Source organism: Balaenoptera musculus, chromosome 3 (genome assembly GCF_009873245.2).
Source record: "Balaenoptera musculus isolate JJ_BM4_2016_0621 chromosome 3, mBalMus1.pri.v3, whole genome shotgun sequence".
NCBI lineage: Eukaryota > Metazoa > Chordata > Mammalia > Artiodactyla > Balaenopteridae > Balaenoptera > Balaenoptera musculus.
Window position 1 is genome coordinate 57,568,922 of NC_045787.1, and position 23,884 is coordinate 57,592,805.

General features: G+C 35.7%; 1 protein-coding gene across 8 annotated transcripts in view; it reads right to left on the minus strand.

Moving 5' to 3' along the window:
• The window catches only part of GFM2 (GTP dependent ribosome recycling factor mitochondrial 2), a 47,350-nt gene that overhangs the window by 6,611 nt on the left and 16,855 nt on the right, over positions 1-23,884 (minus strand). For 6 of the 8 annotated variants that reach the window (XM_036845557.1, XM_036845562.1, XM_036845556.1 and 3 more), the window contains 11 exons: positions 21,501-21,589; positions 19,907-19,967; positions 19,453-19,632; positions 15,837-15,917; positions 14,361-14,509; positions 12,772-12,912; positions 12,589-12,688; positions 11,670-11,859; positions 9,668-9,744; positions 7,294-7,432; positions 187-366 (listed from right to left, as the gene is read on the minus strand). In XM_036845557.1, coding sequence (XP_036701452.1) covers positions 187-366; positions 7,294-7,432; positions 9,668-9,744; positions 11,670-11,859; positions 12,589-12,688; positions 12,772-12,912; positions 14,361-14,509; positions 15,837-15,917; positions 19,453-19,632; positions 19,907-19,967; positions 21,501-21,589 — 1,387 coding nt within the window. The remainder of the gene's footprint in view (positions 1-186; positions 367-7,293; positions 7,433-9,667; positions 9,745-11,669; positions 11,860-12,588; positions 12,689-12,771; positions 12,913-14,360; positions 14,510-15,836; positions 15,918-19,452; positions 19,633-19,906; positions 19,968-21,500; positions 21,590-23,884) is intronic. The other 2 variants (XM_036845560.1, XM_036845559.1) reach the window with 1 other exon arrangement.

Here is a 23,884-nt window from a genome sequence, read left to right on the forward strand (position 1 = left end):
GAAAACAAAACAAAACAATATCCAAGGCTGTGGGACAACTATAAAGGTATGACATATGTGTGATGGGAAAAGTTAGGGAGAAAACACCACCAAAGTTAGAAGAGAAGAATGAAACAATTTCTAATATTAGGAGGGATTAAATCGTCGAGTGTGATATTAATGCGTACTCTGATTGGAGTACCTTACCTTGGAGGCACGCACTGTGAAGGCCATTTTCAATGGCCTCTCGTGAGGCCCGCGAAAGGTCTTCGGCAACACTTGCTGCATACTCGATGACTGGCAGAAGAGATGATGTTTCCAGTGATTTTGCTTCCAGTTCTACAGTCACAAGATGCCGTCTGTCTCCTAAAGTTCTATCTAAGGTATCTGTAAACAAATCGAATATAGTACCTCAGAGATTTGTTCCAGAAAGATGTCAAGGTACCACAACTGGCAAAATTATAATCAGCAAGTTCAAGGTCTCATGGAAGGTAAAGTGGAAGAAAATATCAACAATGACACTAAATACAGTATAAAAATGTCAGACTAAACAGTTCTACCAAGAAAGCATCTGCTGGGACTTTCCTGGTGGTCCAGTGGTTAAGAATCCACCTTCCAATGCAGAGGATGCATGTTCGATCCTTGGTTGGGGAACTAAGATCCCACATGCGGTGGGGCAACTAAACCCAAATCCATGTGCTGCAACTACAGAGCCCACGCACTCTGGAGCCCGCATGCCACAACGAAATATCCCGGTGTGCCGCAACTAAGACCAGACGCAGCAAAAAATAAATTAATTAATTAAAAAAAAAAAAAGAAAGAAAGAAAGCATCTGCTTCTGTGTTTACCAACATTAAAAACCTGCTCTGAATCACCTATTAATATTGCTTTAGGACTTCCCTGGTGGCGCCGTGGTTAAGAATCCACATATATACACAATGGAATATTACTCAGCCATAAAAAGAAATGAAATTGAGTTATTTGTAGTGAGGTGGATGGACCTAGAGACTGTCATACAGAGTGAAGTAAGTCAGAAAGAGAAAAACAAATACCGTATGCTAACACATATCTATGGAATCTAAAAAAAAAAGGTTCTGAAGAACCTAGGGGCAGGAGAGGAATAAAGACACAGACATAGAGAATGGACTTGAGGACACAGGGAGGGGGAAGGGTAAGGTGTGACGAAGGGAGAGAGTGGCACAGACATATATACACTACCAAATGTAAAATAGCTAGCTAGTGGGAAGCAGCCGCATGGCACAGGGAGATCAGCTCGGTGCTTTGTGACCACCTAGAGGGGTGGGATAGGGAGAGTGGTAGGGAGATGCAAGAGGGAGGAGATATGGGGATACATGTATATGTATAGCTGATTCACTTTGTTTTAAAGCAGAAACTAACACCATTGTAAAGCAAGTATACTCCAATAAAGATGTTAAAAAAAAAAAAGAATCCGCCTGCCAATACAGGGGACACGGGTTCAATCCATAGTCTGGGAAGATCCCACATGCTGTGGAGCACTAAGCCTGTGTGCCACAACTACTGAGCCTGAGCTCTAGAGCCCGTGAACCATAACTACTGAGCCCATGCTCCACAACTACTGAAGCCCTCGCATTCTAGGGCCCACGTGCCTCAACTACTGAGCCCACGTGCCACAACTACTGAAGCCTGCATGCCTAGAGCCCATACTCTGCAACAAGAGAAGCCACTGCAGTGAGAAGCCTGTGCACCACAACAAAGAGTAGCCCCTGCTCGCCACAACTAGAGAAAGCCCGCATGCAGCAACGAAGACCTAGCGCAGCCAAAAAATTAAAAAAAAAAAAAAAAAATTGCTTCAGTGTTAGGGTGTGTTGAGGCAGTTGATCACACAAATTTTGTTATGCAGATTACACTTTTAAACATTTCTTATGTGGCTGATATTCTTCTAAACACAAAATTTTTATTTAAAAGTAAAACAGTATAAACGGTTATCTAATGAAAATTAAAAGGCTTTACCCTGCCAACCAATAAAGTTAAATTTCATACACTCTTCCAGCAATATTTTATGTATTGGGTTTGGCCAAAAAGTTCGTTTGGGTTTTTCCATAAGCTGGTACGGAAAAACCCAACGAACTTTTTTTTTTTTTAAAATATTTATTTATTTGGTTGCACTGGGTCTTACTTGTGGCAGGCAGGCTCCTTAGTTGTGGCATGCAAACTCTTAGTTGTGGCACACACGTTGGATCTAGCTCCCTGACCAGGGATCAAACCTGGGTCCCCTGCATTGGGAGTGCAGAGTCTTATCCACTTCCGCCACCAGGGAAGTCCCCCGAATGAACTTTTTGGCCAACCCAACATTTAATGTTTACGATTCTTCCCCAAAAACTAGTGATCTACTTGTAAAAATGAAAATAGACTCCCTCATTAGCTAACAACCAATAGCTGTCAGTGAAACCGAGTGAGGCCCTGTGGGGCTCCAAGGCATGGAGGCCCTTTTGTCCCCCATTTCTTGAAGGCAAGACTCCAGCCTCCATGACCTTCCCTTAGTTCCAAAGGGCAGATTCGAACAGTTGCTAATCAAGGGAGGAAGCAGCCAAGAAACCACTTGAGGCAAGATTAAAGGGACCAGAGAAGCTCCTCAAGATTAGGAGACCACCTGAAGACGAGATGAAGGGAGTGCAAGCCCTGCGTACACCATGATGTTGTCAGAGACCCCACCTTTGAACCACTGTTATAAAACCCTCATCAAATCCTCCCAGGTTGGGACACATAGTTTTTCAAGGCAGGAGCCTGCTGTGTCCCCCTTTGCCTGGCAAAGTAATAAGGCTATCCTTTTCTACTTCACCCAAAACTCTGTCTCTGAGATTTGATTTGGCACCAGTATACAGAGAAGTTGAGCTTTCGGCAACATCACCAATCTCCAAGATTTTACTAAGACAAAACTATGCTGTATTTATGTGAGTGACCATGGAACACGGTGACTCATGGCCCAAATTCAAAACTAAGAACTAATTATGCTCTATAATTCCTCTTCATAATTCCTTTTATATTATGAAATATAAAACTTTTATATTATGAAATATTTTATACTTAAAAATACATGCATAACCTAAAAACAAAATGAACATTCATGAAACCTAATACTACTAAAAAAACAGAACATTACCAGTAACCTAGAAGCCTTCTGAAGAAACAACCACTATCATGATGTTGTATTTAAACATTCATATGGTTTTCTTTAGAGTTGTATCACAGATGCAGGTATCCCTAAACAATATAGTTTACTTCTGCTTTGTTTTGAATATGTTATTATACTGCATGTATTCAGCAATTTGCTCTTTTCTGCTTCACATCTGTGGGTCATCTGGGCTGACACCTGGTGACGTAGTACATTCTTTTTCACTGTTATATAGTATTCTATTATATGAACAGAGTACAATTTATCCACTATGTCCATAAATATTTGGATTTTTTTCACCTAAAGTTTTGTTTTATTACAATGCTATTATGAAGGTTCTTGTATCTGTCTCTCAATGTACACGTGTAAGATTTTCTCTAGGGCATATACTTACTAGTGGAACTGCTGAGTAGTAAGGTCTGCACATAGTCAACTTCATAAGAAAGTTGCCACACTATTTTCATAGTGGTTATATAATTTACACTCCCACCAGAAGTTTTTGTAAAACTTTCCATTGCTCAACATCTCACCAACACTTGGTATTGTCAGATTTGCATTTGTGCCAATTTTGTTGGCATAAAATGCCATCTTGTCCTTTTAACTTGCATGATCCTAATCATTACTGAGATTGAGAATCTTTTAATATGTTCACGGGCCTTTGGGGTATCCTCTTTTGTGAAATGTCTGTTCAATCTTTTTTGCTCACTTTTCTACTTGGTTGGTTGTCATGTTTTTAATGATCTTTTGAAGTTCTTTATATATTCTGGATACTAATCTGTCAGTTTTATATGAGGCAAATATCTTCTCTCAGCTTTTGGCTTGTCTTTTTGCTTTCTTTATAGTGTATTCGAATAAATTCTTAATTTCAATAATATCTTTAGTAATTTTTTAGTTCATAGTTTCAACCTTATCTGGTTAGTAAAACAATTCTCCTATATTGTCTTCCAAAAATTCGAAGGTTTCCCTTTCATAAAGTTTTGGGGTTTTTCTTTTTTTTCTTTTTTGCATATATTAGCATTTATTCTCTTTATTCTTTTGTGCTCAAAGGGAGATTTCCAACTCTTCTTTCATATTTAGGCTTTTAAATTCACCTAGAATTGACTTTTGTATACAGTATGAGGTAGGAATCTAAATCTTTTTCCATATGAATAATTATCCCAGGCCCCTTTATTGAATATCAGTCCACCCTTTCTCACTGAGCTGCAATATCACTGATGTAAATCCAATTTCCACATAGATATGAGTCTGTTTCTAGGCTTTCTGGTTTGTTCCACTGGTATATTTGTCTATTCTTAGCTTGATTTGTGTCATAATGACTATGGCTTTATAATAAGTATTAACGTCTGATACACTTCTTTGGGTAGAACTGGTATCTTCATGATATTTAGTCTTATCTATGAATAGTATGGTTTTCCATTTAACTTAGGTCTTCTTTAATGTCTGTACCTTTTTATAATTTTCTAGATGTACACAAATGTAATCTGCTCCTCATCAGTGACGTGATCATTAGTGATTTGACTGTCCAGTCAGGGTGTGGTCTGATTGCTGCAGCATCTGGTTACTAGTTTTCACCTTGTAACTAGTAAGCAATCTAGAGTGAGACACTCGAAGACCATGCAAATATGCTGCTCAACAATGTACTCAATATTAAGCATTCATCATAATTACAAGATGACAATTTCTTATTCCAGCCCTCCTCCTCAACATCTAACAGTCAGCATTTGGCACTTCAGTGTAAGGAAGAAGAGTCTCTTCTTCTTTTTGATCTATCATCAGTATGGACTCATGAATTCCAACTTTTTCTCAGTGGTCTATGATTATTGTTCGTAATTATTTTGGAGTTCAAATTAACCCAGATTTAGCCACTGGAGCCTCTTTGGGTTGGTTCCTGTGTCCTTATGACACATCCCCATCATTTTTTTGAGCATCTCCTTTCTTTCTCAGATAACATGATGTTCTGTTGGCCTGCTTATTTTTGATAGTCTCCTATTTCTTACTTATACTTTCTATCCCCTTTCTTATTTCTTCAAAAATAATACTTATTTTATACTCAGCATATAATTCTAGTATCAGAAGCCTTTGCTGGTCTGCCTGTGATGTTTATTGTTTCTGCTGCCTTTTTTGCTCATTGTGCCTTTGCTCAAGGTTTTATGATTTAAAAAAAAAATTTTTTTTGCAGGGGGGCTTTCCGGGTGGCACAGTGGTTAAGAATCCGCTTGCCAATGCAGGGGACACGGGTTCGAGCCCCTGGTCAGGGAAGATCCCACATGCCGCGGAGCAACTAAGCCCGTGCACCACAACTACTGAGCCCTCAAGCCACAACTACTGAGCCCGTGTGCCACAACTACTGAAGCTCATGCACCTAGAGCCCATGCTCTGCAACAAAGAGAAGCCATAGCAATGAGAAGCCCGTGCACCGCAACGAAGAGTAGCCCCCACTTGTCGCAACTAGAGAAAGCCCACACGCAGCAACGAAGACCCAACAGAGCCAAAAATAAATAAATAGGTAAATTTATTAAAAAAATTTTTTTTAAATTGTGAGTTCATATTCCTTTGTGGGATTTTCTTTGGGCCTGGATTGAGGATACCTTTATCTAAAGAGGCCCTACATTTGTTTTCTCCAGGTTCCTTGGTATATTACCAATCCATTAGCACTTTACACTAAATTCTTCTCTGGAGTTTTTCAGGTCACATTGGTTCTATGAATTTAGGCTGAAAATGCTATCAGAAGCCTACAGTTACAAATTCTCAGAAATTTTGCCCCTTTGCCCCACAGTCAGTCAGACAAGTTTCCTTGTCCTCTTCTTTTATGGAGAAGATTTTCCTCATTACTTCCATGAGGATGTGGCCCTCAAGTTCTAGGTTAGACATGACCACAGATTTCTCCAAGATAGCTAGTGGCTTAGGTGCTGGCTTATTTTCCAAGATTCCTGCTCCGGTTTCCTTTTTGGCCTCTGGAAATTTCCATTACATTCTAACCATCTCAGACATTAATTTAAAAGATGTCATTTATATTTTCACAGAATTTTTGGTTTTTCCAGATATAAAGTCCAGAAAGGGAAATCATCATGTCATTTGCCCCTATATCCTGCTTGTTTAATTTCTCAAGTTTCAATGAAAAATAACCACCTGGCCTTTTTAGAAATTGCTGAGTTGCTTAAAAGTTCCTAGTTATCCTAAACATATCTTTTCTATATTTTTTCACAAACCTGCCCATGTTTCCTCCTTCGGAGGCGATAGGAATGATTGTCATGTTCTTCTGTTTAAGGGAACCAAATTGAAATTATCATATGTAGAAAAATCATGAATTCTTACATTTTGGGACAGAAATATAAAAAGTGCACTTTCTTAAGAATACCATCAGCACCGGATTACCATACTTACTAAATAGTGGAAATTATTTTCCACTCTATTTTTGTTTGTTTTTTTCTTTTTAAATTTTAAAGTTTTATGTCTTATTTTATTGAGATATAATTGACATACAGCACTGCAGGAGTTTAAGGTGTACAACATGATTTAAGTTACGTAGATCATGAAATGATCACCACAGAAAGTTTAGTGAACATTCATCATCTCATATAGGCACAACGTTAAAGAAATAGAAAAAAACTTTTTTCCTTGTGATGAGAACTCTTAGGATTTACTCTCTTAACTTCCATTTATAACGTACAGCAGTATTAATTATCTTTATCATGTCATATATCATATCACTAGTACTTATTTATCTTATAACTGGAAGTTTGTACCCTTTGACTACCTTCATCTAATTCTACCTTCCCCACTCCCCATTTCCACTCACTTTATAGAGTAAAATTGACATACCAAGTTCAAACTGTTATACTCCTGCTGGTAGTGAGGACTGGGATGAGCTGTCTACTTCAATGGCCGATCCCACTGCACACTTGCTTGGTGAGTGGCTCAGCCAATATACGTAATAAATGAGTTGTAATGAAATAGAGCTGTGTCTAAAACAAACAAATGCTAAAGAACAAGAAAACACACACATAAAACCTGTCCCCAGTGATGGAAGACACTAGTGACTATGAACCCTGCCTTATGCAACTAAACTAAGAGATTCAGAAAACAGGTCCTGGAGAAAAAGAGAGCAACAGAACCAGCGAATTCTAAATGTTGTGAATTCGAAATGTTGTATTTTTTACCTGTGGCACGAACTGAATTTAGGATGGTCTCTCGGTATGCCACCTGGAGGGGCCCTAGATAGGTTTCCAGTCCATATTCCCTCTTGATTCGGTCATGAATTATCTCAATATGTAACTCCCCCATGCCACAAAGGATAGTCTGGTTAAAAGAGGAAGAAAACACAGATCAAGGAAAAAATTAAGTTTATCACAAAATACTAATAAAGGTATATCAATATATTTTTTCATTACTTACAAAATGAATTTCTGTAATTTTTTTTGGCTCCTACATCAAACCACTGCTTTTAACTTTTCTGATTGAAATAAAAAATCAATTAAAAGTGAATCACTAGGCCAATCTCTTATTCTTTGATAGTTGAATTATCAGCTGGGTAAGTGGCATCTAACTCGAACTATACTTCCCAACCACAAAGGTAAGTTCTAGCCAGTGAAATACAAGCATAAATGATGTTGGTAACTTCTGGGTTATGTCTTTAAGGGTAAATAAAGCCCTTCTCTTAATGAAGATATAGACAACTGTCTTGAAATGTGAATGAGGGCAACATCTTGTGAATGGGGGGAATAAGCCCTCCCCCAAACACTCCCAACCACATGGCTATTTCCCAACCATCCTGAGCACCTTACAGTTTTGTGGGCAGTTGAAACTTCCAAAGTAGCTTGGAACTTTATGTGACAGAGAAATTGACTTTTATCTTCTTTGAACCAATGTTATTTTGGGTCCTTGTCAGCCAAATTTGCATCAAAACCAATCAAAACATGTTTTTGTTTTTAGAAAGCAACAATGGTTTTTCCTGAAGAAGATCTTTGTGTATGACAGAATATAGTGCAAGGAATCCACATTTGCCCCATTTTATTCATATACCATCTGTGTAGTGAGGCATTAACTTTACCCTAAAGAGAGACCTGGCCCTTGCCTTCAGCTACTGGGAAGTTATCTCTAGGCCAAGATGCTGCCTGGTAGAAGCGTCTTTGCTTGTCTGGGGCCTTTGTCCACCTGATAGTCTAACAATGTGATTTATGATGCAGCTTTGGAATAGCTGTACCCATTTACAACCTAGAGAGTAAAGGTAGTAGCCCAAACCTACAGGAGGCACTAGAGATTAAATGTCAACTACATAGACAGTATGTGATTATGCTCTAATAAAAACTCTGGGCATGGAAGGCATGGGTGAGCTTCCCTGACTGACAATACTCTATGCCAGGACGATGAAGAAAAGCCTTGCATTTAGAACCCTCCCAGACTTTGCCCTAGGTGTCTCTTCCTTTGGCTGGTTCTGATTTGTTTCCTCTCACTATAATAAAACTGTAATTGTAAGGAACAACAACAAAAAACTATTTGGTATATGACTGCTATACTTTAATATAAAGTTAAAGAAGTAATTATTCGGAAAAAGTAAGTTGTAGAGTAATACAAATAGAATGACTTCTTATATACCTGTACATATATATTTGGAAACATAAATACTGTGTTCTATAACATTGCACAGCAGAAAAATGGATGTTTGGAAAAGTGTGAAAGGCTATTCACCAAGTTTTCACAGTGATTACCTATGTAGAATAGGATAGAGAGACTGAAAGGGAGACTATAATTCTTTACTTTGTACACTTGAATGTTATTTGCTATTTAAAAAAAAATATGTACTGGCATTTTTTAAATAAGAAGTTTCTGTTTTAATTGCTGTTGTAGCCTTCAGAATCAATTAAACTAAATTGCTACCTCATTTAGCTGGCATTTGGGAAAATAAAGTACTCCATATTTTTCAGATTAACTAAATCAGTTTATCCTTTTTAAAGGCAAATTTATAATTTTTTTAAGGAAATTTTTCTAGAATTTTATATAAACTCTACCCTGCCTCCCTAAAAAGAAGATGCAGAATGAATATGTGTTCTTCTACTGTACTATATAACATACAGCACAGTCCTGTACCAACTTTAGGGCTCTATTTCCTCCCACATTGTTAGCCTGTAATCTAGCACTTCTCACCCATTTTAGGTGTGTTATCATCTTTAAAAGTATACCTTTGCATCTTCCCTTTAGAAAGCTGCTTCTATAAGTTTTAGCGTAAGAGGCTCAAGGTTTTGTCTTGGGGCTGAACCTTATTTCAAAATTTCACAAAAGGCTGTCTTCTGGAAGGTAGAAATGTTGGAAAGTAGTTTATATAAGTAAGGTATAATCATACTGAGGAATTAGAATTTAGCTTGACAGTCAAAATATAATCAGCAATTTATATTATGAGAGAACCAAAAAAGAAGGCTTTTTCTTTCAGGGGTAGAGACCAATCAATGTTTTGGATATATGCACTTAACCACTCTCTCTCACACACACAAATGTTTTTATTGAAAGATTCTGGGGATTAAATAATAATATGCGTACTTGTCCAGAGTCAGGATCTAGCTTCACTTTCAAACTGGGATCTTCACGCTGAAGGCATTTCAATGCATGATCCAAATCTAGAGGATAAACAATAACTGTTATCTTTATGTTTCATTTTTTTAGATAAGGTACTATACATTCTAGTAGGAAAATAGATGAACAAGCAAATTTTGAAAAAGAAAATTTCAAACAGCCAGAAATGTTCCATAGAGAATAAAACAAGGTGATGAGATAGTGATGGGAGGTTACTTGAGATTGAGTGACCTGGGGAGACCTGTCCAGGATGATTTAGATAAAGGCACAAACCAAAAAGAATGACATCGCAAGTAAAATCCTGAAGAAAAAGAATTCCAGATAGAGGAAATGGCTGTGCAAGGAATGGCTTCTACTGGAGAAACAAGAAGGCTAGCGTAGTTGGATATTGGTGGACAACAGGAAGAGTAGCATCAGATGAGGAGGGAGATGTGTGACAGGGAGCACACCATGTAAGGTATTGAAGGCCATGGTGAAGAGTCTGGATTTGCACTGGGAAGCCACTGAAGGGTTTAAATGGGACAGTAACATCATCTGATTATGTTCTGCAAAGGTTAAGGAACTGACAAAAAAAGCAAAAAAGACTTTAGAAACACATACAATAATAAGAAACTGGCAAAAGGAAGCTAAATTACATCATGAATAAAGAGATACTAATGTGATCACTCTATGATGAATTATCACACCAAAGAGGAAGTAAGAATACAGCTGACCCTTGTACAACATGGGTCTGATGTGGGTCTGCTTATACGCGGATGCAGAATTGGAGGACCCAAGCAGACGGAGGGCTGACTGTAAGTTATACTGGGCTTTTCAACTGTGTGGGGGGCTGGGGCCCCAACCCTCCTGTTGTTCAAGGGTCAACTGTATGTTATTTGCATTAAATATGCCATCTAAGTAAAGGGATACTTTAATACAATTAATTAACTGATATGCACATGCTCCCTCTTTAGACCTGCACTGTCCAAATGGTAGCCACAGCCCATCTGTACAAGATATTACTAGTCTGAATTAACGTTAGCTGTAAGTGTAAAATTCATACCAGGTTTCAAAGACTTCACATGGAAAAAAAAAAAAGAAAGTAAAGTATCTCAATAATTTTTATATTGATTATGTTGAAATGATAATATTTTGATATACTGAGTTAAGTAAAATATATTACTAAATTAATTTTGCCATTTTAACTTTCGTTAAATGTAGCTATAAGGAAATTTTAAGAAGCAGGATGGAAAGACTGGAGCTTGGGTGCCTGATGACGTGTGGAGTCATCCTTGAACCCTTGGGCTACCAATTCAAGGCATATTTTACAAGAGAAAGAAGTGAACTTTTGTCATTAAAGCAACTGCTATTTGGGGGTTTTATGCTCTATGTAACCAAATCTAACAAGAAATGTTACAGCTGGAATCATGAGCTTTAATTTACTATATACTCTACTAAGGAGTTTGGGTTTCTGCTATAAGTAATGAGAAGCCACTGAAGTATTCTGAGCCAATATGCTAAAGAACAAACTATTTATCACTCAAAAAGGTCAAATGACATTAAACAAATGACATTAGTATATAAATATCTTCACTAAGTTCTAAAAGTTAAGCCAGAAAACAAGGAAAAGTTGATTTTTATAAATAGTGATGGGAAACTGAATCGGTTATGAATTGGTTACCATCTAATCTAATATACTGGAAGGGCAGTCCTGAGGTCAATTACTTAGAATCCCATAGATAGCACCACAAGAACAAGAATAAGGAAGAATATGGTAAGAGAAAAATGGCAAAGCTGAAAGAAAAAAAATGAAAAGAGTTTGTAAAAATAAAAATGAATTAAAAAACTAGACCAATCATAAGAAATACTTACCAATAAATGCTCATAAAATTGAACTCAGTGACATAAGAAACCTTTTGAGGTTAAAATGTAACTATTTTATCTAAATTATCAGAACACTAATTAATTGATGCACCAAGATTATTTGTACCTGGCTGCTTAGCCATGGATGGAGGTTCTATGGTACAGAAGAAAACAGGTTCTGGAATCTCCACCCCAGCCAACAAAAGCCTCTCTGCTTCACTGTTTTGTCTATGCTTCTTTTCTCCCTCCCTTTCCGCTCGACGACATGCAGCTAATGCGCTGGACTTGGATGAGACAATGGTGTCACCAGTGGCAGTCTGCAAGCAAAGAAGATGCCTTGGGACAAAACAGGCTATTGGCAAGCACTCAGCTTCCACCAAGGACCACGAAAACCAATGAAAAATTTTAAGGTAGCACTTCCTCTTCATCAGAACTTAAAAGAGAGACAAATTCATTAAGCTCATTATAACTCTGCATTGGTAAAGCTAATTTAAGTTGTAGAAGAATTCTGTCCAAAATATTGCTGTAATAAATTCTAACAATAAAACATTCATACACACAAAAAATACATTTAAAACTCATTTGGTAAAACAAATTTATCTTTGAACAAAAGAGACAAAAGAACGAAAGAGACAAAAATCCTTGCCCTTACAGAGCCTTCATTGGCAAAATATCTCCACTTTTTAACCTGATCAGTTATAAAGTTAGATTTAATTGTCGGCAATAATCAAGATAGGAAAAAAAAACAATGAAAATAACATTATTTTACATAAACTTAAAACATAAGTATATATCCATAGTGTATTTATTTTACTTGGATTTGAACTTTATATGAATACAATCCATACTGTTCATAGTCTTCTGTAATTTACTTTTCTTTCTATTAAATGTTTGAGATTCAACCATGTTGATGAATATACTACAATATTCATTATTCCACTACTGATAGCTTTTGGATTGTCTATGGGTTTTTGCTATTACAAAATACCTACTTTTAGTTAAACATTTAAACTGTTATTTCCTAGAGAAACGATTTGGTCACTTACGTGTTTAAGCCCAACAGTCAAAGCAATGTTACCAGCAGTCAGTGAAGGGATTTCTACATGCTGGTCAGCAAATGGCAAAAGCAGACGACTTATTCTCTCCCTGTAAAACCATGATTTATATTAGTAAAAGTATATTTAAAGAAATGAGTGAAGTTTTAGAAAATAACCTAGGCTTCTACTTACGTGCAGTTTCCATTAATATTATGGATGGCCAATTGGGGTTTTATCATGCCTGAGTAAATGCGCATAAAAACCAGTGGGCCTCGCTGCTTGTCATGGAGAACTTTAAATGCCAGGGCACATAAGTCACCCTTATACCACTGCCTATAAAATTAAGGAGAAGTTCCAGAAAAGCCACTTTAAAATACACTTCCTATATATCTATACAGATCAGATCAGATCAGAATCACTGCATAAACCTAACCTTGATGTCCTCCAAAGATTCCTCATATCTTCTAGTTTAGCTACCAAGGCCAATTAAATAATGTATTATGTACCTCTCTTCCTCCACCGGACTAAATTATTCATTGGACATCTTACCATTAATTCCTCAAAACTAAAAGCAATGGATTCTCTTCCAAATATTACCTCTATTAGCAAATAATTCTTGCCTAGATTTCCCTCCTCAAAAAATATACCTAGGAACATCACACCACTTCTTAAAACCCCATACAGGGTAAACAAATAGGTACTTTCCAATTGCTGCTTTCACTCTCTCCTCCCACTTTTCTTCAGCTGCACAGCCATATAAATCTACACCATAAACTTGAACTTGTTTACACAGCGAACACTTACAGAATGATGTCCTTAAATTGGGGTTCATTACTAGGTTTCAGAAAGTTTGAATCCCTCTCAAATTGCCAAACTTTGCACATAGGTACATTTTTCTGAGGAAATATGGAAATATTTCTCCATATTTTCATTAGTTTCAAAGGAGTCCATGATTCAAAGTAGGTTAGACACTTCTATTATTGAACTTCTCTAATCTTATTCCTGTTCCCTCCAAATTTTAGTTTTATTTAACAAATCCTTATATAGAGGGTTGATCATATACTAGGCACTGTTTTATGTGCTTTGTAAATATTAGCTCATTTGATTCTTGTAACAATCCTATGAGATAAGTCCTATTCTCTGCATCTTATAGATGCGAGGTTAAAGCAACTTGGAAGACCTGAGATTTAAATGCAGGCAGTACACAGTCCGTGCTCATCATCACATCACCATAATGCCTCTCCAGTTGAGAGAGATGAAAAGTGACTCAGGTCCTAGTTAATAGGATCAAAGTCCACCTCTGTCTGCCATTTGGCACAAAACTCACTCAGATTTTAGAGGACTTATTACGAAGGGCGAAGCTGTTAGGGACAAGGAATAAAACAATGGACCTTTCCTTACAGTCAAAAAATATTATGAAAAATCTTGAAATCCAGAATAAATATAAATGTATCTATAGAATATCTATCAAATACCCCCAGTATACTACTTTTTTTTTTTTAAACTAAGATGGCAGGGTCAACACTTATACTTTTACACAGCAAAAAAGCCATAAATTCTTATTTAGCTCCATCTGTAAACACAGCAGGTTACAAGAGATGATGACAAATATCCCTTTCAAGTAAAAATTACTATGGCTCTACATTATATTATTTAGAATAATATTCTTCACCAATGTTATTCAAAAATTGTGATTCAACTACTCTCTGTGAAACAAGACCTATCTGTCTACCTGTCTTTTCAAGGCTATACGATTTTAATCTATGCACTTGCATACTTACAGAAATTCATAGTTGCGTTCTTCAGGTGAAGGCAAGTACATAGTAATAGCATCTAACAAGGGCTGGACCCCTTTGTTTTTCAGGGCACTTCCACAAAGCACAGGCACTGCTGTCTGAGCCAGTGTTACTCTGTGTACTGCAGTTTGTAGCTGTAAAGCAGAGGTATAAATGTTCTATGTGTAGTATTCTGGTCTTGACCAAAATATCCCAGAATTAGATGCCTTCCCTAACCAATCATGTAAAATATCACTCCTCAGCACACTTCCATCATTCTTTATGGCCTTATTCTGCTTTATTTTTCATTGTAAATAACATTAATCACTACCTGGTATATTAGATATATATTTATTAGTTTATTATCTGTCTCCCCATTCACTAGAATGTAAAATCTATACAAGCATTATAGTAAGTCCCGTAAAGATACTGTAAATCACGAGAAACTGGAAAAGTGCTTAAAATAAAGTAGATGCATACAAATATTTCTTGAATAAGTGAATTAACATACTTGTGATTTAACCTTGATAGTCTACTAGAGGAACTGGTTAGAAATTAGAAATATAAATGAGTTACAACTTCTTCAAATAAATTAAATCCACATTAAATAAAATACAAAGGAAAATGGGGTATCAAAGTAGAAACAATTTTTAAAAAACCTCAAAAACCAAGAAGAGCTTAGGTGTGCTTGCAAGCTACTGATAAGAGAAACGGTGGGTCAATTTAATTTTAGATTGTAAGCTCTTTGAAAACAGAAATCGTGTTATGTGACTATAGGGCACAATAAACATCGCATTTAAGCATTTGAATACTAAACAAGAAAAAAATTCAAACTTACAGCACTTCATTCAATAGAAAAGAAATAATTTTTTCCGCCTCTAACTTCAAATGGCTCAAAATTAATCTACAGATCTTGTGTTTTTCTTTACTTCTTTTCATGAAAAACAACTAAGTGAATTTGCTGGGCTCATCTTGGAGCCCACTTAAAACATTACCACTTAAAAACACTTTTCATGGGGGGAAGGTTCCTGGCAGAAAAAATAAAAAATTTGAATAAATCTGTCATAATTCAAATACTACCAGTATTTTACTGGCCTATTCTCTGGTTTAATATATTTCAAAAGAAAACCAAAAAAAAGGGAAGGCCTGGAATAAGTTTCCACTAACAATTAAAACAGATTCAGAAAAAATGTTCTGAGAAAAATGACCATTATAGTAGTCCGAAAGACCAGTAGATCAAAAAAAAAAAAAAAATTCTATCTGTGATTTCCCTAATACTACTTAGTGAAATGATCATAATGAAGGGAAAAGGCTGCAGTAAATGAACAATGTCTTCTAATTTTTAACAGTGTTCTCCTAATTTTTAAGTCCGCATTTTCTAATGATATGCAAAGTTGGAAAAAAAAAACCACCTACAACAGAGTAATCAAACCACATCCAATTAGTAAAACTCGGTCATAGTAAATGAATAATAAAATTTACCTTTTCAGCCGGTAGCAAATCAAAATTCTCACTAAATTCTCCTAAAACCAAGTCAGCAAATTCATCATCCAAATCTGCAACCTATAAAGAAAGCTTTAGTTCTGTAACTTGCATTCACCATCACAACTATTAACTTAAGTCTATGCACCATAAATATTCATTACTCAAATATTTCAAGACAGCTACATGATCTAACTTATCCAGGCCAAGGAACTCTTCACATCTTCTAAAGAGATAAAGAGTTTTTCTTTCAAAGGAAAGGAGACTGAAAATTGAAGATACGCTCTCATGAGTTTCCTAAACTCATGGGAAGCCAGAGCCAGACAGAGCACCTCAATAAAGTGTGCTACATACTCAGAGTGCTCAAAAGAAATAAAAAATCCACAGCTGATAGCCAATGATAATATATACAATGAATTGCTGTTTTTAAATAGATTTGGGGGGGGGGTCTTAGTTTATAAAAAAAAGTTTCATTTGGTAATCCTCTAATATTTTGAATGTTCACCAGATCTCCAAGACATTCAAAGTAAAAGGACTGAACTTGTTTTATAATCCTTCACTGAGGGAAAAAATTTAAGTTGAGGGTGTAGTGGTATCATTTCAATAATAAAACTGTAATTATCTAATTCATGTTCATTTCATAATCATCTGCTTATATGACAGGAGAATTCAACTGACAATAAAATTAACAAGAGTTTCAAAAGTTTGTAATAGTAAAAGGGAGCAAAACATTCAAACTTGGTGAGAAAAACACATTTTTAACAGCTAACTATAGCAGAAATGTACCCAACCATCTTTCCAAAAAGCAGCAAATATGATGGTTAAGCATAGCTTCTGGAATCAAACTGTCTGGAAATGGCTCCTACTTACAAACTTGTTCAAAAAAACTTTTGTCAAGTTACATCACCTCTCTTTGTCTTGGTTACTCATGGAGACAATACTAGTACTTATCCTATGGGGCTACTGTGAAGTTTAAATAACCAATTCAAATTATGCTTCCAGAACATATAGTAAGTATATAATAAGCACTGTTTTCATTACTGTTCACCTTTAGAACACAGGAAGTTGATTCTAGTCCACACTAATTTTATTCTCTAATTCAAAAAAAATTTTTTAACTTTGATAAAATATAACAACCATAAAATTACCACCTTAATCATTTCTGAGTGAATAGTTAGGAAGTGGTAAGTATATTCCACACTGTTGTAAAACTAATCTTTAGGACTTTTTCATGTCACAAAACTAAAACTCTATACCCATGAAACAACTCTTCCTCATTCTCCCCTCCCCACAGCTCCTGGTAACTACCACTCTACTTCCTGCCTCTATAAAGTTGAGGACTCTAGATACTTCATATAAGTGAAATCCTACAGTATTCATCTTTTTGTGATTGGCTTATTTCAATTAGCATAATGTCATCAAAGTTCATCTATGTTGTAGCATATGCCAGAATTTCCTTCCTTATTAAAGGCTGAATAATATTCCACTGTATGTACATAGCACATTTTGTTTATCCACTCATCTGCTGATGAATACTTGGGTTGCTTTCACTTTTTGGCTATTCTGAATAATGCTGCTATGAAGAAGGATGAACAAATAGCTCTTCAAGACCCTACTTTCAATTCTTTTGGATATATACCCAGAAGTAAAATTGCTAAATCATATGGTAATTCTATTTTCAGTTTCGGAGGAACCACAATACTGTTTTCCACAGTAGTTGTACCATTTTCATTCCTACCAATAGTGCACAAGGGTTACAATTTCTCCCCATCCTTGCCAACACTTATTTTCTGTTTTTTTGATAGTAGCTATCCTAGCAGGTGTGATGTGGTGTTATTCTCTAACTCTATACATATGTATTTATTCCTTGTAATGAGTACTTTATTACTGTCTAATGATAGTCTCAAATTTTCTTTTTTAAAAATATTTATTTATTTATTTAATTTTGGCTGCTCTGGGTCTTAGTTGCGGCACGTGGGACTTTTGCCGCTGCACGCAGGATCTTCGTTGCAGTGTGTGGGATCTTTTAGTTGTGGCATGCCAGCTCTTAGGTGCAGCATGCGGGATCTAGTTCCCTGACCAGGGATCAAACCCGGGCCCCCTGCATTGGGAGCACAGAATCTGAACCGCTGGATCACCAGGGAAGTCCCACAAATTTTATTTTCATTATTTACTACCATGTCCTAGGACAACATGATATTATCTATGGTAAGTGTATGTTGGCTCCTCAAGTAGATTACAAAATCCTTCTTAGGTTTATTCTGATAGCTCTTTTGTATAAGACAAAACACCTCAAAGGGGAACCAGTTATGTACCCAATTACTGATTAATAAACATCAATTCCCCTTGTATTCTTTTTATGTACCCCCCTACCCCAATTAGGGAGTACAGAAAAACAGTAAGAGCTCTAGCTCTAAACTGAGATGGACCTGGGTTCAGATTCCAGCTCTGCTGCTTATTAGCTGTATGACAACTTATTTAAGCATCCTAAGCTTCTATTTCCTCACCTATAAAATGGGAATACCATAGGTTGTTGTGAGGATTAAGTAATATATGTAAAGTACTTAAGCTATATCATAGTAGGTCCTCAATAAATATGATCCAATAATAAAAACAACAATGATCATTATGTTAATGATAAAATTGATGATTACTATATATTATAAAGAAAATATCTTCAAAAATAACTTCATACAAAAGATGAATGAAAAAAATTAATGATGAAAGGCTCTATTTTGAGCAGTTTAATGTACAAGTGAAAAAAAATCAGAGGGTTCAGACTCATGCTTTTCTCTACCATAAGAATTTATTTAAGGTATGTTTTACTTACTGCTCTAATATAATCTGTATTATTATAAATATTATAAATATTAACAATCTTACTATTTTCTATTAAAATCTTGCAGGTGGATGAGGTCTAGAGTTATATATTAATTATAAAATTGTTTGAAAATTTTCTAAATAATTTGACATCTGCTAATGTAAAAGATGGACATACTCTCTGACCTAGCAATTCCACTCCTAGATTTAACAAATTCTTGCAATGTGTGCAAAGGGATACACTTCAAGATGTTCACAGCAACATTGTTTGTAACAGCAAAAAAGAGGAAACAACCTCAAGTCCATCCACAGGAGAACAGACAATAAATTGTGGGATAATCATATACTGGAACACTATAGAAGATTGAAAATGAATGAAGTATAACCACACACATGAATGAATCTCCAACATAATGTTGAACAATGTAATAAAATACAAACAGTATCATTTCATTTAAGTAAAATTCAAAAACATGGAAAACTAGGTATATATCTGTAGTATATATATATCTGTAAACTATAAAGTAAAGCAAATGAAAGATAACACTGCAATCAAGATAGTGGTGATGGGGGAGTAGATGATTAGTGGAAGGGAGAGAGAAGAGGAGGGAGTAGCACAGGGAGATTCAAGAATATTGCTAATATTCTATTTCTTAAGCTGGGTGGTGATTACACTGGTGTTCACTGTATTATACTTTACATATTCCATATGTAATTTTAGTTGAAATTTCACAATAAATATTTTTTAAAGTTTCTAAATATTTACACAATTTTAAGCTCAAAGTATTTATTTTACTTGTTCAATTAAGGCATTTCTTGCTTCCGTTATCTCCTTCAGCAATTCAGGATCACTCATTTCCAAGAGGGGTTTTCTCTCAAAGTCTTTTCCATCATCTGAATTGGGATTCCAAAGAAGTTTTTCTTTACTTACTACATCCACCACTCCTTTGAAAGTTTTGCCTTCACCAATTGGTAACTGTAAGTCAGAGTGAGATTAACATTTTATTAAATGATCATTAGAACTCAATTAGAACTGCACTGGTGATAGAACTTATCTTTCTCCACTCCCCCCCATATCTCTCTTATCATTATTGCCATAATCTATACCTATTTTGATTTATATCCTAACTTCTTCCAAAAGGATTTGCAATAGCTTTAAAAATGTATATAATATTCCACAGTAAAATACATTGATGAGGAAACTGAGAAGGATCTGTTCATATTAATAAACCAAATATTAATCAACCAACCTGTAAAAGCAAAGGCTTTGCCTTCAACTTCTCTCTGATGCTTTCAACTGCATAGTTAAAACTGTAGAAAGTAAAATAATTAAAAATGTTAAGATACTTAAAACAGGATTTAAGAATGTTCTTTAGAATTATAACCCTAAATTGTTCCTAACGTTCACCATTTACCAGTTTTCCACAGGACAACATCTTGTCTAATCTTTTAATGTTAATTTCAGATAATAGTGATTGAGTATCTACCATAATTCTGCCACACAGGTATTTAGGGTATTATTATTATTGTGAGCTTCATTTAACTAAAGTTTGAGGTTAAGTGACTTGATCAAGGTCACACATAATAAACTGGAGTTAAGATTCAAATGCAAGATTTGTGATTACAAGTCAAAGATTCTTTCTTCTAACAACTATATTTGTTATCACACGACTACCCACTTTCTTCCAAGAGCCAGCCTGACTAATTTTTCTATACTTTTATCTTAGGCATTCTTCGTATCATATGCTATGCTGTTCATTTCTGTGCTAACACTAGGGTTGGCTACCTATGGAACGCATGACACATCTTTGGCACGTGGGCTGATTCATACACACATGCAGATCATTCTGGTCCCAATGTCTTTAAGAAGCAGCCTACTATCCAGTCATCTCCCTCCCCATCATCACAGGTGCTGTCAGTCAGTATAGGCAGTATTTCCATCAACCTCAAGGAACTCCAAACAGAAAAGGGTCAGAACCTGAGCCTAGCACATTTTGAAGGTTGCTGTGCTTTTTACTAATCAAGACAAAAGTCCTCTAAACCAGCAGCCTTAGAATTACTGTAGAGAGTTACAGAAATACAAAGCATACTGTGTGATATCAGGAGAGACACGGTTTATGTTTGCTTATTGCCACTCTCATACCACAGATCAGAATCTCTCCCTTTCACATTTCCCCAGTATCCTTTGAAATCGTAATTCTTGCCCTTTCACATTTTCTCCAAATCCTTCATATATTCTTGATTGTCTGAATTTTGTTCTCAGAACAATGTATCCATTTTGGATTACCACTCTGTAAGTCTGCAGTATTACCACTGCATCTCAGCATTAACTCTTTTGCCCTATATGCAGGTCTCAAAACATCTACATTCTCCTCTCCTAGTTACCTTTCATTGAGAGCATTTTACCCATTAGCTAAAGAAAATCGGGGACAAGGAAGAACATCATTCTCTGAAGCAGCTACAAGAAACAATTCTCTTCCCTCCACCATCAGCATTGACAGGGAGCACCGTAACATTCAGCAATACAAGGACTCGACCATACAGCTGTAAATAGAAGCAATGGAATCAGCAAGACATCACTGTCAGGAGCCTAGAAAACAGGATAAAGCCTCTCTACGTTAGAATCAGAACGATTCATCATCTATCAGCTCTCTATTAATCCTACATTGTTCCTTTACCTATGAATCAGCTGCTCTGAAATTTTTTTTAAATGGGATTGAATTGGGATTCCACGGAATATTTATACTTTATAGGGAACAGCTGTTTATAAATTTAAGTTATAGTGCATTAAAAGCTCAAATCATATTCTTACTTTGATAAGCCAAAGAAACACATGTTAAATACCTTGCTCCAATTTTGTCCATCTTGTTTAAAAAACAGATTCGAGGTATCTTGTGCTTATCAGCTTGCCTCCATACTGTAAGAGTTTGTGCCTAAAGCAAAGATAAGGAAAAAAACTCATATTTGACAAAAATAACTATGTTACTACACATGGAATAAGCAGACCTAAGACTCTATTAAAACATAGAATTGGGCCCTATTCTAGCATAGAATTAGCACCATTGCACACATACCTCTAGACCCACTCTTATGCTATCAGGTTAAAACAGTTAAGAAAATGATGAAGCATGACTGAAGATTATGCTTCAAACTGAGAATACTTCGGGTGAACTAGGTTGCAACACAAAGGGAATTAACAACTGGGAAGTACTGGGAGTCACAGAAAGAGGAATTAACCAAGAATTACAAGACCTACTTTTTGTTTGGCTTCACCTTACTTAGTAACATCACACAATACTGAACTCATCAGTTTTCTGATCTGTGAAATATGGACTTCTGCCTTAATTAATTCAGACAGTTGTGATGTAAAAAGAACAAACAGGAATGTACTATAAAACGTTACTATGATAAAAATCATGTATTTTTACTGTGAATGTTTGAATATTCATATAAACTGAAGAGGATTTAAGGGGGGAAAAGGAAGCCAATACCTGTATTTCTAAGTTACAATTCTCATATGCTTTTCTATTTGGCTTTTTTTGTTGTTGTTATTGTTAAACAAGTAATTTTTAATATTTGGCTTCTTTTAATTCCACTTTCTGTACATGTTAAATATAAATAGTTTGCCTAGTAGAGTCTAATAGCCCTGAAGCAGAGCATTAAAAGCCTAATGTGCTGACACTGTTAAAACAGAAGCCAGTTTGTCATTTGTTTTATTAGGTAAAATTTATATACAATAAAATACAGTTGACCCTTGAACAATATACAGATTAGGGGCACCAACCTCTGCAAAGTCAAAAACCACTTACAACTTTACAGTTGGCCCTCCCTATGTGCAGTTCCGCATCTGCGGATTCAACCAGCCATGGATTATATAGTTCTGAAGCCCGTATTTAGTGGAAAAAATCCACATATAAGTGAACCCATGAAGTTTAAACCCATGTTGTTCGAGGGTCAATACAGATTTTCAGTTTATAGTTCAATGAATTTTAATAAATGCATATTCTTGTATAACTATTACCCCAATAAAGAGAAAGAACATACAGAACATTAGAGATTTTATGTCCCTCCCCCCATAGCAACCTGTTCTGATTTCTGTCACCATAGATTCAATCTGCCTATTATTGAACCTCATATAGATAGCATGGCTTCTTTCACCCAACATGATGTTTTTGACATTCATTCATGTTGTTGGGCATACTGGTTCATTTTTACTGCTAAATTCCTTTGTGTAAATGTACCAGTTTTTCTATCCACATGTGGATGTGCACTTGTGTTGTTTCTAATTTGGGACTATTATGAATTTAGCTGCTATAAACATTCTGAACAAATCTTTGGTGAACAAATGTTTTCATTCCCTTGGATAAAGATGGAGGAGTAGAACTGCTGGGTTATAGGACAAGTGTATATTTACCTTTATAAGAAACTGCCAAAGTCTTCCAAAATGGTTATAATATTTTACAGTCCCACCAACAATGTATAAGAGTTCCAGTTACTCCACATCCTCAACCAAGATTTGCTATCATTCTTTTTAATTGTAGCCATTCTTGTGGGTATGAAATGGTCTCTTTGTAATTTTAATTTGCATTTCCCTAATGACCAATGAGACTGAGCATCTTTTCATGTGCTTACTGGTCATTCACATGTCTTCTTTGGTGAAGTAGCCATTCAAGTCCTTTGTCTTTTTTTTAACTGGGTTGTTAGTTTTTATTATTGATATGCAGTTCTTCATATATTCTGGATACAAGTCTTTGGTCATACACATGTACTGTAAAAATTTCAGCACATACTCCCTAAGACAATAATATTCTCTACATAATCAACTGTTATTGCACTCTGGAAGTTTAACATTCATATAATATTTTATCTAACATTATAAATTTTCTCACAGTCTAAGGCTTGCCTTCTTTTTTTAAGTTTCAAGCACATAATTTTGAAGAGGTCCAATTAATCAACTTGTTTTTGTTTTATGCTTCTTGTGTCTTCTCCAAGAAATTGTTACCTACCACCTCCTCCACCCACGCCAAAGTTGTTAAGATAATATTTTATTTTCCCTCTAGAAGGTATACGGATTTAGCTTAACACTATGATCCACTCCAAACTAATTTTCATGTGGGGGTGGGGGGATATATATTATAAAATTCCCTAGAACTAAACATATTAAAAAATAAAACAAAAATTCCATCACCCCACCTGCCAGCTAAAAGTCCATCTACTGTTTTAGCAAA